At 49.0% G+C, this 16,193-nt stretch overlaps 1 protein-coding gene across 21 annotated transcripts in view; it reads left to right on the forward strand.

Annotated features, from left to right (window-relative positions):
• The first annotated feature begins 1,277 nt into the window (after nucleotides 1-1,277).
• The window catches only part of FBRSL1 (fibrosin like 1), a 518,463-nt gene continuing 503,547 nt past the window's right edge, over nucleotides 1,278-16,193 (forward strand). For 12 of the 21 annotated variants that reach the window (XM_066979011.1, XM_048063699.2, XM_066979018.1 and 9 more), the window contains exon 1: nucleotides 1,279-1,654. In XM_066979011.1, coding sequence (XP_066835112.1) covers nucleotides 1,358-1,654 — 297 coding nt within the window. In that variant the 5' untranslated portion in view covers nucleotides 1,279-1,357. Of the gene's footprint in view, nucleotides 1,655-16,193 lie in introns of all 21 variants that reach the window. The other 9 variants (XM_066979016.1, XM_066979024.1, XM_048063692.2 and 6 more) reach the window with 5 other exon arrangements.

Here is a 16,193-nt window from a genome sequence, read left to right on the forward strand (position 1 = left end):
TCCTCCTTTTACCCCTCAACCTTCCCCTCACCCCCAGCAGCTCCCCCGTGCCCCACGCCGGTCCCCCCGCGGCTCCCCCGGCCGCGCCGCCCTCCATTTCCCGACCAGGGGAGGGAAGAAGGGAGGCGAGACGGGGACCCGCGGTCGGGCCGGGGGGAAACTTTTCGGGGCGGCGAGGGCGGGCCTCGGCTCCCCCCGGGCTAAGGCGAGGCGAGGGGCGGGCAGGAGGAGGAGGAGGAGGAGGAGGAAGGGGGGGGGCCGGGGGCACGGCCGGGCCTGCGCCGGGGAATGACGCGCAGCTGGCAGCCCTGCTCATGCGCGGCCGGCCGGGCGGTGCTAGCGCCGCGTCCCAGCTCGGGGAGAATGGGGCGGCATCCGGGCAGCGCCGACTGAGCGCCTTCGGGGGGCCGGGGCTGCGCCGCGCCGCGCCGCGGGCGGCCGGGCTGGGGCCGGGGCGGGCGGAGGAGCGAGCGCCAGCCGGCAGCGGGCGGCGGCGGCGGCGGCGGCGGGGGCGCCGCGCCCGAGGGGGGCTGCGAGCCGCCGGCGGCGCCCGGCGAGGAGGGGTCGGCGGCGGCGGCGGCGGCAGCAGCGGGGGCTGCCCAGGGATTGTCTGGCTCGCTCCGCGGCAAGAAAGTTGGGCGGCGAGCGCGGCGGCCCCCGGCCGAGCAGCGAGGGGGGCCCCGGAGCGGTGCTGCCCACCCACCCCCCCCCCCGAGGGAAGGGGGCGCCGCGGCTGGATTTATCCCGAGCTGGGTCGAGCCTCCTGGATCTGCCTCTCTTCTTCCTCGCCGAGTGAACCCGAGGTGTCCTCGTCCTGATCCAGAAATACCCCCCCCGCCACCACCACCTCCTCTCTTTTCTCCCCTCCTCTTCCCGTCTACTGCTTTTTTTTTTTTTTTTTTTTTTGGGGGGGGGGGTGGGGGGGGCGGGGGGTGGAAATTTGTCAAGGTCATTCCGTGGATTTAATATTTTTTTTTTGTGTGTGTGTGCCGCGAGCCCCACCGCCACCCAGCCTTGCTCTGTGGATTATCATCGCCCTGGATCCGAGGGTCTGAACAGCAGGATTTTTTGTTGTTGTTGTTGTTGATTATTTTTTTTTTTAATTATTATTATTATTTTTTTAAGGGCTCCGGGGTTTGGAGAGGGGAAGCGGTGAGTTGGAGGGGGGCGACTTTTCTCCACCCCCCGCGCCCCCCCCGCCCCCATCCTCCCCCCCCACCCCGCTCCCGGCCTTATTTTTATTTTTTAATCCCCCCCCCCACCCCCCCGCTCCTCCCACCCCCCCTCCTCTATATTATTATTTTTTATTATTATTTTTTTTTCATCCTTTCATTTTTGATTTGCTTCTTCTCCGGCGATGGATGGCAAAATCCGGCAGAGCCGGAGGTCGAGGTCGCAGCGGGACCGCGTGCGGCGGCGGGAGGCGGCGGCCCGCGACCCCCGGAACCAGAGCCCCTCGTCGGGCTCCGAGAAGGAGCCGAGCCCCGGCAAGGAGAACGGCGGCGGGCAGAACTGCACCGCCCCGCGGGGCCCGCCGCCCGCCGCCCGCACCGCCCGGCCCCCGCGCCGCCGCCGCCGCGAGTCCAGCTCCCAGGAAGAGGACCTGATCGATGGCTTTGCCATAGCCAGCTTCAACACCCTGGAAGCCCTGGAGGTAGGAGCTGAAAGGGGGCTGGGGACAAAAAATAAAATAATAATAATAAAAAAAAAAATATATTTTTTTAAAATGGAAAATGAATCAGGGTGCTTTCACGCTGCTGCATTTTTTGTAGATGCCAATTAATGCGCCTTCATCGCGGTGTCAGCCCGGAGGGATGCCGGGCAGCACCGCTGGCAACTTGCTGCAGGCCGGTGCCCCCCTGCTCCCCCTTACCCCGTGTCCCCCCACCCTCCCGCCCTCCCCGGTCCCCGTTCACCCCCCCGGCTCGTGGAGTTTGTGTTTGCGTTGCCAGAACGTTACTTTATCTGTCTCCGGAGATTGTTAGCAAATGGCTAGTGTTTGACATTTTGTGGAAAAGAGATGTTTAAATGGATAATAATCCCTTGGTTGTAATTCCCATTTTTGAAGTAATTGAACAAATTCTTCATCTCTTGTTGACTGTACATATTTTTCTGGTGTTAATAGGCTGGCAAAAAATATTGCTTGTCTAACTTATTACAAACAATATTTGCTGAGCAAATACTGCCTGCCTTGTCTGAGCTAAGTTAAGCAGAGCAGGAAATTTAATATTTTCAGAGGGGCATTGACAAACGAAGACTTTGGCTTTTGGTTTTTGTTTTGTTTGTGTACGAGGGGAAGAAGTGAGCTGTCGAGAGGGAGGGCACCCAACAAGTCGCTCGGTAGGCACAGGAACTTGAGTTCCAAGTAAATATGAGCCACCCCGTGCCTTTGACCACTTTGACATGCTGCGTTGAAAAAACGTGGGCAAAGTTTTGGGTGCGCTTTCTGCCGCAGATTTCCTCTCACTGTTAGCCCACGTTACAGTAATGAAGGATTTTGTGGAGGTTGGTGAGTAAGTTCAAGTTTGCCCTGGGATCCCCAGCACCTTTCGCCCAGCCCTTGGGATCCCCTTTGGCCCACCGTCCCGCTCGGGAAGTCCTTGGTGCCTCGGCCATCAATTCCCATGCTGGGGTGACGGAGTCGTGGCTTGGGGAGCCTGGCCCTCCTCCGCTCGCCCACAAAAACACAAATTAGGCAGGTGGTGAGCAGCGTGTACGTGCTGGAGTGGGAACGTGACCGGTGCTGGGTTGGTGACTGGTATTCTTTGGCCTCTCGCAGCGTCATTTGTGGGGTGTTGTCCTAGCAGGAAAGCCAGCTACTTTGTCTACACACAGCTGATAATGAGCAGGCGATCCGCTTTTGTGTGCCTTTAAACAAGTGCCATAGACCTGTCTGTGTTATTATTTTTTTTTCTTGGGTATGCTCTTAGTCAAATCTGCATCAGCAGATAGGTCCAATTAAAGCCCCGAGTCTCTACCGAGCTGTCAGTGAAGAAAGTAAAATTCATCTTCTTGCAGAAATTTTCTACCATGATGAGCACATTATCAGGAAATAGAATTCAAATGATAGCACAGTCCCTCCAGGGCTGGAGGGGAAACTCTGTGCTTTTCAAATGGGATATGCCTTGTTATCAAATCAGCCAAACCGTAACCTTGATAATAGGGCACGTGAGGGTAGAAGGTGACCTTAAACTTCTGCCACCCCAAAGGACATCTGGCTGGGGAAGCACTTCTGTTTTTTTTTCCCTTAAAAAAAAAAAGTGTATTTAAATCTTTATGAACTATTCCCTGTGGAATTCTTACACTAGCACCTGAAATTAATTGATTCCTACTGTATTTACCTGCGTGCAAGAGGATACGTGTGCCTGAGCATCTCGGGGTAGCAGTTGCTCCATCAGAAGGAGCAGCACGAGCAGCGCTCCCCGCTTTCCTGCGGGTCCTGACCCAGGAGGTATCTCGCATTTGAGGCGCTCCGGGAGCCCTAATGATCTTGTGTATTTCATGAGTTGCAGCAACAGGAAGGAGGAGAAAATGCTCTGCATTGTGTGGGTTTTCCTTCGAGAAGTGCAGCACTGCCTTTGACAATGGGCGACGTCTGGCAGGTTTGGTGTAGCAGCAAGCGAAGGGGATTATCGAGACAAAACTACTTTAAAGCAGCATATGCCCATGTAAATGACTGAAACTGCAAGGTCATTTTGCGTGGTGTGGAGCTGTGCTCTCTAGTGTACTTGACTGCAACAGGTGGTTTTCTTCTGGCTTGGAGATTTGCATTTCAGTGTGTATATATATATACATTTTTAATTTTTGTAAGAGGACTTAAAATCTGCTGCGAAGACATTTAGGAAATAAATAAGAATTGAAATCCTCCATGTACGCGAAGGGGGAGGAAGGATAAAAGTGAGTGCCCAGCCTAGGAACCGTACTGAACTGAGAAAGTCTGCTTTATTTAATTTATAATCCTAAAAGGAGCTTTTGTTGCATATGTGGTAGTTCATTGTGATCCTTTCTTGTGTTCTTCTCAGTTTGTTTTTCATTAGATGTTACAGTGATCTGCGATAAAGCTTAATAGGCTAGCTAGGTTTTGGGTTTCCCCCTGGAAATTAAATTTCTCAATGGTTAGGCAGAACTTTGACAGAAACGTTTGGAAGAGGCAAGGGTTTTTCTGTTTGTTTTTCTCTTTATCTCAAAATACTGTGAATTCCCCTTCCCCACTTCAGAAAATTCTCACCACTGGTGTTCCTGTAAATAAAGGGCGCTTTATGTATGCCTCCCGCGTGTTGACCTGGTGATACGAGCAGTTAAGGTTAGTGCTGAGGGGTGGCTTTACGAAGTCTCTTCTAGCTCCTTGGTGTGAATTTTGAGCATTCGGGATTTTTTTTATTTAACTAGCATGGCAGTGTTTTCCTGGCAGTTGTCATCTGAAAACATTGCATCTTACTTCTGGGATCATTGTTTGTGATTCGATTTGCAGGTCCCCTATTCACGTAAAGACAGATTTGATTATATATATATTTTAAGGAAAAAAACCAAAAGCCCACGGATGCAGCAGCAGCCTCTTTCTGCGCGTACGAAATTAAAACTTCCCCTTTCCCTTCCTTCCCCTGAATCTTCTCAAATAAATCCGTCACCGTGCAGCTGGTGGGTATGCAGGGCATTTTGTTTTCCACCCGGCCACGACTTTGGGGCCGAAAACCCGGGATCTGAGCTGGCCCTGACCACCAGCACGGGCGGCTTGGACATGGCTGGTGCTGCCCAGGAGATGGGTCCTGAGCCGCAGCGAGGAACGGGGGATTTCTGGCCGCCTCCCGAAATGAATGGCACGTATGTGAGCATGTGTGTGTATTCATTACGTTCAGATGAAGCTGCTAATTATTCTTGAAGGTGATTGGTGAATCAGAGTGAGAGAAGCTAAATGAGTGAGTCGGTAGTTGAGGGCTCTCTCTGATCATCGCTGTTCCTTTCAAGTACAAAAAACAGCCCTAAAAGGGAACTTCATCAGAATGTTAATGAATGCGATCTTTGAGAGCAATTGTTCTCCCAAAGTAGTTGTAAAGACAAGGGGTTGTGTTTTCTTTTTGGCTTTTGTTTATCAATTTTACAGATTCCAGCAAAGCTTTGGAACACTCTGTGGAAATTTTAACTTTCGTGGTGTGTACGTAAGGGTTGTGGTTTCTCTTTTTCCTTTTTTTTCCCCCCTTTAAGGAATGTTTAACCTATTTATAGCATCTCCTGGAGGATCCGCTTGCAAACACGCGTCGAGCGGCGCGGTGCGTGGCGGTAGGTCCCCCGGCCAAAAAGCCAGGCCTTGACTTTGCGCCCAGCTCGTGGAAGCGGCGCTGCCGTCGCCAGCAGGACGGTACCCCCAGCCCCCGGGGGGGCGAGAGCTTTGCCCCCTCTTGTATTTGCTCCCACCTGGATTCCCGGCAGCGCTGACACAGCTCTGGTGTCACTCTGGAGTCACTCCGGTGTCACCGGGTTCAGAAAGCCCCACGGTGATCGCAGGCTTCTGGCCAGCATCCATGAGTTCTTCAGCTGTTATCTTGATAAGGCTGTTCTCACATGTGTGCTGTACACTGTGCTGTTACTGTTGCTCTGATCTCTCATTGATAAGAAAACCAGTGTATTTAACTGCAACTTCCTGTTCCAAAGGTTTTGTGCTAGTTCCACTGGCCTGGCTGGGTAGCTGCTGGTTTACGATCGTATCGCTGTGCGCCTGCATTGCGCTGGGCATTTTCTGTGCCTCATCTTCTGTTTTAAAACAGGCTTCTACACTTCAAAATATTTTTTCCTTCTACTTAATTGCCAAGTGATTGTGTATCAAGTTAGTATTTCTGATGGGCAGTTAAGAAAAGCTAGGAAAGCTAGTAATTTCTAGACAGTGCTGTAAAGGCTCTCAGTGCCTTTTGGTTTTCCTGAAGGATTGTTAGCCCCCATTGATTTATTCTCCTCACTGTTGATTTTGCATCTTCTCCAAAGCAGGTACTTACAGTGTGTTTTGGTTGCTGTTGAGGAGCAAGAGGCTGTTAAGACAGAGGAGCTAAAGCAAAGCAGCTCCGAGGGGCACGTTCTGCAGAGACTGAACATCTGCTTGGCCTCGTGCACTATATGTGGGCAGGAGCACGAGGAGCTGGGTGTCCTGCAAAGCACGGCAATGAGCGAGGATCTGGCTCTGCTGTTGGAGCTGGAGCTTATTGCCCCATCAGCAAATCCGGCCGGGCGGTGCAGAGGCAGAGCTGTGCAGTGGCGCGGCTGTCACCGGGTGGTATTGTTGTCACCGGGTGGCATTGTTGGTGTCACCGCATGCGGGGCCAGTTGCACAACAGGAGTGGCAGCGTGCACGGTGAGTACAGGTACTGCCAGCGTGGTATTATCAGCGTTAGTGCCATTTAACATAGCTGTGGTGTCATCAGAGAGGGGAAGTGGCTTCCTTACCTGAGGCCCAGCTGTGGAACGCCCAAGGTTTTCAAAATCCAGGTGAAAATCCCTGCTGAGACCTCTTAAAAAGACCTCTTAAAGTCTTAGAAAATTCTTCTATATGAGCTCTCTGCAGCATAGCTGCTCAGCCTTTCTTCAGCGGCCTGAAACGTGTGGTAAAAGGTGAGATGAAGCTTGTTGAAATGTGGGTAAATGAGCACAGAGAAGTTGAGAAGATGAATTATAATTCATTTAAAAGATATATACTTAAAAACAGACAGTATGGTGTATTGCACAGATAAGATTTTTGGATAAAAGGGCCATAATAAAGCTAGTGTTCCACTTAATCCAAATGATAGATGATACTTGATCCAAATTAGCGTTTACTTGTACTAATGCACTTGACTTCATGTCTAGAGAGAACTGAAAACTTTATCGTCCTCCCAGTATGCTAATGAGATCCTCTTTTTATTTTTAATCTCAGTTATTTCGCAGAATGAGGCTGAATATTGGTGTTTTTGGTGTTATTGGGAAAATAACAGTGAGAAAGGGAGCCCAGTAGGATGGGCTTAGCCTGGCGTATAGCAGTTTGGTAGATTCCTGCCTGCCTGGCAGAAGGGCTGACGTACCGCACGACTGTCCCTCTTTAAAAACTCACAGAGTTATGGAGATGCGACATCCAGGCTGCAGAGTTACCCTTGTGCTAAGGTACCTGCAGCGATCTCGCTTCTTCCTGCGATATAAACGTTTTGGGGTGGTTTTTTCCTCTTGGTATCCTTGGCGTGGGGTGTTGGGTTGTCCGGGTGCCGCAGGCTGCTTCCCTCTGCCTCAGGCTTGGTGGTCTGGGTGGGCTTTGCATGTTTGTGGATCCGAAGAGGTGCCGTGGTGAGGTCCTTGCTGCAGCTGCCGCAGTGGCTCGGAGCTTCGTGCACTTTGTCCAGAGTGCTGCAGCGAGCACTAGGGAGCGAACAGCATGGGCCAAACCAAAACAGCCTATCCTGCCCGATGTGATACATTTTTTCCCCTTTCTTTTTTAAATAAAGTTTTTTGAAATACAGTACAGAGGACGTGCACCTTGGTATCAGTCGTATGAGAACATCCCGCTGTAAGTGAGAACAATTTCCAATTCAGTGCACTTTAATGCCTCCAGTTTATCACAGTAAAGGTATAAAAGAGTTTTATGTAGGTGAAGTGGCTCTTGCCGATTAAATATCTTCTGGCTCTGCTGTGTTCCAGCACAACGGGAGCCTCGACTGTTCCAGCCGTGCTCCTCGTGCAGCCTGGATGCTATTTTACCTGCCCTGCTCCATCTCTTTGAAAACCAGCCTCTTTTACAAAAACAATGAACTTTTAAGAATGCTGTTCAGATGGCGAAAGGAGACCCAGTTTTGGTGTCGCTAATCCAACAGGTGTAACGTGGAGGCGAGCATTAAATGACTTTGGAGGTGCCTCTGCAACGCACGACCTGCGTGGGGCTGCGGTCAGTGCCTTCCGGGCTGGTGGCCGTGGGAGCTGGGAGGAACGTGCTGGGCTGACGTTGTGCCGAGCCTGGGGATAGGAGAGCGTTGGTTTGGGGACTTGGTTATTTAGGACAGTCTGGATCCGAAGTTCAGAAGTGCTGGGTGAGAACAGGCACCGAGGCAGCTTCGTGTGCAGCGCTGGCGTGGCGCGGGCTGAATGGAGAGTGTTTCCTGTGCAGCTCTTTTTTGCTTCAAGCCAAAGAGAGACTAAACTTGAACAAAAGTTGCGTCTGCAAGGTCAGTGGTTGGCATGGATAAGGGGATTGAAGGGATCAAAATGATTTCCCTGCGCTGCTGGCTGCAAAACATGGGCTTATGGCACTGTTCCTGTCTCTCCCTTTGTGCTCAAAGCAAAGCTTTTTTAATCTTGTGCTGCCTATGTTTAGTCATGCCACACAGACGTGGCAATTTGAAGTCAAACACTCTATTTTAGGGGCTCTTGGGCTCTGTCACCAGGCCTAGGGAGCTGCTCGTCTCCTCTGCCCAGCACATGCCTTGCAGGATGGTGCCGGTGCTCTTTGCTGAACGTGCTGTGATAGAGACGTGCAGAAAATACATACATGGTGTGCTCGTGCCTGTAGTCTAAATGCAACGCCTGTAGTGCTTGCAGTTGGATATCATTGCATTATCTTCCCCTCCAACAGATGTTCTTTCCAGATCTGTAAAAATGACTGTAATTGTTTGGTGGTTTTTATTTATTTTTTCACCTTTAAACATAGGTTGGTTTGCTCTGAAGCTAATGTATCTCTGTTTTAGCCTCTGCTTAGCGAGAAGATGCTTAGGTTAGGAGGGAACATGAAGCTCAGGCTGGGAAACAGATGATTATTTAGGGCTTCTGGGTGTTCAGCGGGCTGTGGTGTGCTGTTGGACCCCGAGGTCACTTCTTTAACCCCTCCTGTTGGTCAGTGAGATCGTAGGGTCTTCCCTGGTAGCTCTCTTTTCTACAGGAGAGCTAAAAACCCAAAGCAATTTAGGGGAAGAAACATTTTATTAAACCACACAGTGGTACCAAGTGCATCAGCTTATAAATGCGCTATTGCTGTTGATTTCTTTTGGAGCTCATAAATGTCTCTTGCTCTGCTGTCTAAGAGGATGTGCAGCCTCTTTTCTCCATGCAGCCCGAGCACATACTTGCACATGGGGAGCGAGAAGCAAGATAGTGTGCAGCTAAGAGATGTTTATGGAATCAGTCAAACCTGATATAAAATAATTATGGTGTTTTGACAGCTTGTTAATAACTTGCAACCATAGGAAGAAATAGAATTACAGCATTCTTGGTCTTTGATGGAACCTTGGCATTTCTTTCAGATTGTAAAATTAAAGAAAAAATGTGAAAGCCATTAAAATAGTTGGACGTGGTGCCTGGGAAAAATGATGGGCCGCCTAATTGAAAAAATGCTTCATTCCAGTTGAAGTTCATTGCAGTTCATTTCTGTCTAGCTCCCAGGATCCATAATGGAGAAGGGAGAGGGCCGATACCCCAAAATGTGTCCGGAAGAGGGTTTTTTGGGTGTCAGTCAGTTCATCGTCTTGTCTGTGAATGAAGTGGAAGGAAATTCTAGCGAGCATTAGACACGAGAGAAGTCTTGTCACCTGTAATGACTAAAATCCCCTGAAGTGTTGCCAGCATGTACTTTAGGAATCATATAATTATATGATTATTGAAAGAGACATAAAAGACCTCATGGCAAAAACCTTAGAAAGGGGGAGGGAGGGAATCCGTATGCAAATGAAGATGCACAGAATTTGCTGTCGCTTTTTTTTCTAGTTATTTTTCAGTCCAAAGCTCAGTAATTGCTTTTATGGGGATTACTTAATAAAACTGGGGCATGAAAAGGAGGGAGAATTGTTTATGCTGTGTCACAGGACTGGCTTGCATTCTTATGGAGTTGGAGCATAAATGAGTTTTAAAAGTAAAACTGCAAGGTGTGGGTTTTCTGCTAACAGAAAATAGCTATTTGTTGTAATGTTATCCTACAATAAAAGTGTTCTGTGGTCTAGCGGTTAGCAGAGGGGACCGGAAGGAGAGATAATGGGGTTTTCTTTCTGACTCTGCCACAAGCTTCCTGCCGGAGCTCTGGGCACGTCCGTCTCCTGCCGTGAGCCTCGCCTCGACCCGCCGAGGCTGGAGGTGCTGGGACGCGGCTGCCTGCGGAGGGCTGGCATGTCCCTCGCTCCTGGCAGACCTCCTCTCGTTGCTAAATCACCCCGGGAGTGATGTGATCCTCGGGTAGAAGATGTCCTCGTGCCTTCTAGCGCTTAGGAGCCGTGGCGGTGCTGGGCTGAGGACGTGCTGTCCCAGTTGGATGCTCCCAGGGGATGGGATGGTGCCACGCTTCTCGTGGCGGTGCAGGAGCTGGGAGCACGTGCATGCATCAGCGTCTCTCGGCCTCCTTTGTCACTTCAGTGGCTTGCAGCCAAGGTAGAAATCTCCCAGGGTGAACCACTAGCGAAATTTTCCCCCTTTTCCCCCACAGCAGGTTCTTACTGTGGTGTGTAAGCGTGTCTCGCAGGGGATGCGTTACCCATGAGCATGCTGCATCTGCGTAGCACTGCAAGTATAAGGTCAGTGATAGATTTTCCTGGGCTTCACTTCTCTGTCTCCTTAGAGTTAAAATACATGTCTGGGTTTGGGGAGTTTTTCTCCCTTTTCCTTACTGATGCCTGGGATTTATAATCTTGCTTCTCCTAGAAGCACTCGTTCAGGCATTTACTAGGGAACTCTCCTGATGCAGAACAGACCCATATCTCAAGAGAGGTTTTGTTGCAAGATAGGCAAAAATCTCCTTCCTTTTTTTGTCAGACTTAGTAAGGCATTTGGTGCATTAGAAAAAAAATCACTCTGCTATTAGTGTCGAGTTACTGAATATTTTGCAAGGTTCTCTGCAGGAAAAAGAATAACATTTGCTCTGGTATTCTAGTCTGAAGCTAAATAGCACCAAATTGTGATCTGAGTTTGCAAATGTGATTTTTAGCTGAAAATGACAATGGTTTTCCAACCAGATGGATTCTATAACGTGCCTGCTATCAGCTCATCCATCAAACTCTGCAGATGTCTGTATGTTTGCAGTGTGTGCGTGGTGGTGGCGCTGATTCCAGCGGGCACCGATGAACCTGTTCAAGCCCTATTGCTGGGGTGCTGCCCGCAGCCTGGCGCTGCAGGTCCTGACGGCAGATCCGAGGTGAGCAGCCTTTTCCGGTCCTTTTCCTTGCTGTGGGGCCTGCTGCCCCTGCGGGATCGATGCACCTCGGAGAACCATTTTGAGGCTGCGAAGCAGACACCGATGTTTCCTGTGCTGTTTGTGTCGGGGAGGCGGTTAATGGAACAGAAACAAGCGCCCCTGGGCTGCACATGGTCTGTGACTGGGTTCATACAGCTCTGACTTTGCTTCCACATCGCTGGGTGACGCTAAGTGACACTAAGTCACGTAGGGTAAGCGACTTATAAATTTACATTTTTTGTATTTGCATCCAGCCAAAAGCGCTCACAGCGTCGATCAGGAAAAGGTTCCCATGACTGTTATGAAATCATCTGTATGAGTTTTAGGCTTTTTGCAGGAAAAGATGATATCTTTAGCAGCTGTTGGGAGATGAGGTTTTCTAGAGCCTCGTGTTAGCATCAAACCCTCAGTTAAAAAATGAGCTTGTGTTTTGGCAGGTACAGAGCATGCCATTTCCAAAGCAGAGGTTATGAACTAGTGTAATGAGGGCCTATGTCTAATGTAAACTCCCAGATGATGACCTCAGATAAACAACTGTATGGAGCTTGTTTTCATAATAGGTTCCCAAGAATTATTTCTGAAGTTGCTGAAGTTGGTCTTTTTTAAACAAAAAAGAAAAAAAAAGCTGTTTTCAGACAGCAGCATCCTTGCCTTCTTAGCTTCACTGTATTATGTGCTGAGAAGCACATCAATGGCTGTGCGGTGCCTGAGCTTTTTGTCCCTGTGGTTATGAGGTTCCTGGTCCCTGGGCATGCCTTGCTTTGAGGCAAGCCATCCTGTATGCTACTGGTTGTTCAGGTCTTTCTCAAAACTGTTTGTCGTGTGTATTGTTGGAGAGATTGTCCCTTTCCTTTTATTGCTTACGGGGCAGGTGGCACTGCGGCCGCATGGAGGTGTGAGGTTGTGCACTGGACCACAGGGAGGGGGGAAGCCCTGCGTGTGTGGCATGGGGGAGCTGTGTGTCTGCCTCCGGCCAGGCCCAATTTTTGGGAAGTGCCACATCTGGGCTTCATGGAAGCAGGCAGCAAAGCTGGGGAGGGGTGCTGGGAGCTGCACTGTCCTCTCCTCCGTGGTCCTGTCCTCCCCATTGATGGAGCTGGCACCAGGCATGGGCTTGTGAAGATGCAGTCATGGGGAGTGTGCTCCAGCGTCGGGAGCAGTAAGCCAGCAGCTTCTCTTGGTATGCTTCTTGCAAGTAAATGCAGCTTTCCAGATTTTTTTTCCTTGTTCACAGTTTGGTTTTTACGTAATTCTGATTTTCTGCTAATTACAGCAAGCGTGTGTTTGCTGTTTCCGTGTGCTTACCTGGGCCAAAAGGAGCGAGCACTGAGATGGAGGAATACATTTTTGTCTCAAGCGATACACAAATTCTTTTTGTTCTTTTACATCTCCCTCCCTCTGTGCATGTGTATGTTAAAATTCCCATTCCCTGTTTATAAATGTTTAGCAGCTGAAGTCACTGGTGTTTTTCATAGTATTACCTTTGCGAGGTTGAGAACATAAGCAAAATGTGATTCTTCACTCAGTCTCTGCTGAATACTGTAGGAATAATGAGTCTGTGCCTAAAGCATAAAGCAAGACACAAAAAGCATGCCAATAAGAATGCAGACCTGGGGGAAAAAATAAAGTGTAGCGTATTTTACCAATTGCACTGGAGCATCCCTGTACGTATTTAGGGGTTGGGTCGGCCATGGCGTGAGGCTGTCCTTCCCGATGGCAGCGAGCACTGTGCCTTTCTCCCTTCCCCCATGTAAGACAAACAGATTGACGTGTCTGGGGAGAATGACAGCGTGCAGCAGCGCAGCTTAACCAGTGTGCCTCTGGAAGCAAAAAGGCAGGGGAAAAAAAAAAAAAGAAAACACAGCTGGCTGCATGTCTTCATGACGATCGAGCCTTTTTGAAAAGAGCAAATGCCACTGTCTTGCAGTGTATTCCTGAGCTGGTGAAAAGGAGAGAAATTGGTCGGAGATTTTCCTGACCAGTGAATCGCCATCCCATTGCTCACACTGCCCAGGCAGCTGCCAAACTACAGCCGTTCGCCTTCCTTGTTCTGGGGGATGCAGATAGCTCCCAGGAAGGGCAGAATTTGGGTTACGGCTGAATTATAAGGTAAAATCTTTGCAGTGACGTGCGGATTTTTTTTAGACTTTCTAGTTCCTCTAATAATATGTTGTCAAGTTTTAAAGCTGAATGAACTTTAAATATCATCTGTGTTTAACAGCATTTAATCTTCCTGTTTTCTATTTTTTTCAGCCTGAATAAAGAAATAGTGTTGTGTTTTCTGTAGATTATGGTCATTGGAATGTTTTGTCTCTCTTTCTAATTACAGAATGAGATTCTGGGTGCCCAGTTACTTAGTGCTGCTCCTCTTAATGTTGAAAGTTCATCCTTTGTCCCCACTTTTTGGTGTAGATTTTTCTCTGAAGTGTTTAAAAACGTGTATCTGAAAGACCTAATTGGTGCTGATATTTCAGTGTCTCGGTTTATAATGCAGCTTTTTTTTAATAGGGCACCAGGGTATCAGCACTAAATGTGAAGAAAATTTGAGCCTAATCAAAACTACATGCATCACTTCGGGTATAAAACCAACCAACCAAAACAAAAAAACCCTACAACTTCAGGCTGAGCTACCCGTCGGTGCGGCGCTTGTTCAGTGTGCCCTGTGGAGTGAAGGGGAAAAATGGTATCTAACTAATGCTGAAGTAATTACTTACTTTGCTTTATGGTTTTAGAAAAATCTGCCTAGGCAAACACACCCCGACCTGGGCGGATATCTCTCTGGCTGCTTCTATTTCAGGTCTGATAAAGCATTGTTCACACCTGCGGGGAATGTGATAGGGAATAAACGGGAAGCCCGACCTCCTTAGCGCCGCGTGTCGTACAGACAGGCCGTGCTCTGGTACAGGGATTTATTTCATGCATGGTGGCCTAGACATGAAACAAATGCGTAGGAAAGGGAATTATGTAAAATTGAAAGTGACAATTATGCAAACATTCCGGTTGAGGAAGAAGTAAATTCTTCTCTTTTTCCATGTGCTCGACTTCAGTGCTAACGAGCTGCCTGTTGGGGTTTTTCTTGTGTGCGTTTGTATCTGTCATTTCTCTCATCTTGGCTGCTTCTTGTTTCTTTTTTTTTTTTTTTTGGTTTGACCTTATTTTCCCTTTTGTTCCGTGCTCCATCTCCGTGCTGCAGGCCCGCTTGCCGTGCCGAGGATGCGCTCCCAGCCCCTCTCACAGTGCGGGGCCAGCAGTGGCAGCGTGGTGACAGATGCCTCCCCAGCCCTTTATCCAAAATCTTTCTGTTTAAAGAGAGGGGAAGCCGGTGAGAGAAGAAACAAACTGCGAGAACAGCTCTGTGTTTTGGCCGGTGGCCTTTTGCAAAGCTAACCTGCTTGGTCTTCCACACTGCTTGGAAACTCCCCACTGTGCAGCAGCAGGGAGGCGGAGCAGCGAGTGGCCGCTGCCACCCATCAGCGCGTGGTTCTGCTGAAAGGGACAGTCCTCTCGTGCCTGGGCTGCCTGGCACTACTGCCTCCTGGGTGCTGGCACCGGCATTTATGCTGCAACGAAGGCTAATTCCCCAGTTCCCTGGTCCTGGAGTGTTGCAGGGCCATGCAAACGCCCTCCTGGTACGGGGGAAGGGGCTGAGGAGCTGCTGAGCATTGATACTGAATGTTGTAGCCAAGTGTTCGTCGTGTGCTTTAGGCCATCAGAGTGGGGGATCCACTGGAAATGGTGGTGTAACGTGGCCGTGCTGCTGTAACGGCTCTTGGGAGGCTGGTTTGAGTTCAGCTTGTGGAGTTGAGCTGCCGTGGCCAAACGTGGAGTGTTACAGGGGTAGAAAGGATCACTTGGAAATTTAAACTTTGCTTGCAGTTTAATTGCTCTGAAAACCCAGTTTCCACATTCTTTTTGCTGATTAATTTAATTTTGATGGGGTAGAAGAAGAGACAAGCTCCTGTTTGTGCTTGGTCAGGGGCTTCATGTGGATGAGGTCTCTAACCCTACAGATAGCAAAAAGTTAGAAGTAGTTCAGTCTGTACATGGTTTTTATAGCTCAGTTTACACAAGAATTCCTTCTTTTTAGTCTTCCGTTCTTTTCTCCTTTCTTTCTTCCAAAACTTCCTTCCTTTCCTTGTGCTGCGTGAAGGAGAAGCACATGTTGAATATTAAATCCAAAGAGTGGGGGAAGAAGCAGCTCTTCTCATCAGTGTCACTTTTCCTTGCTTTAATCCCACGGAGGGATTGAAGAAAGTGTTGGGAGGATAAGATCAGTGTTTGAGCCCAGCTAAATGATGACTCTGCTGCAGAAAATGGTTTTAATGGAGGCTGGTTGTGTGGGGAGGGTGAGAAAATTGCACATGAATTGTGCAAATTTCTAAATAAAAAGCATTTAATTGCATTAAAAGAGAGGGAGGGACCCTCTTGTGTGCACATGGGAGACTTCAGTGAGCATAAGCAACCTCTGTGCCACAGTAGTCATTGACCTTGTCAAATCATGCCATCGGAGGTCACGTATGGTAAAGCAGGGTGCCACAGGGGATTAGCACATCTGGGCAGAGGGTTTTTAAATCTGAGCATGCATGCCAAATCCCATCTCCAGTGGCGCATATGGATTCATCAGGAAATGCAAGGAAAGAGAAGATCAGAAAGCTGTGTGATAAGGACTGCCCAGGCAGTGCTTTGGTTGAAGACTGTGACCCCCTGTCCCAAACAGGGTTACCTCTGTTGGGAAGCACTGATGTGCTTTGGCTTGTTTCTGTCCACACAGGTGAGCCTGTTGCCACAAGAGAACCCATTTACGTTTGTTTCTAATCTGTAGAACAACTGATAAATGTGGTAGATGTGCTACCAGCTCTTGTCCCAATGAACAGAGTTTTCAATTTTTTTTTTTTTAAAGGCTGAGAATGTATTCTGTGATTCCCCCCCCCCCTTCACATTACTCTTATATTCTTCTAAAAATCTGCCGTAGTTGATTAATTCCCCATCTCACGAAGAAAGCATTAAAAGAAAATTATTAGTACTTTCAGCAGGAAAA

Source organism: Anser cygnoides, chromosome 17 (assembly GCF_040182565.1).
Source record: "Anser cygnoides isolate HZ-2024a breed goose chromosome 17, Taihu_goose_T2T_genome, whole genome shotgun sequence".
NCBI classification, from domain to species: Eukaryota; Metazoa; Chordata; class Aves; order Anseriformes; family Anatidae; genus Anser; species Anser cygnoides.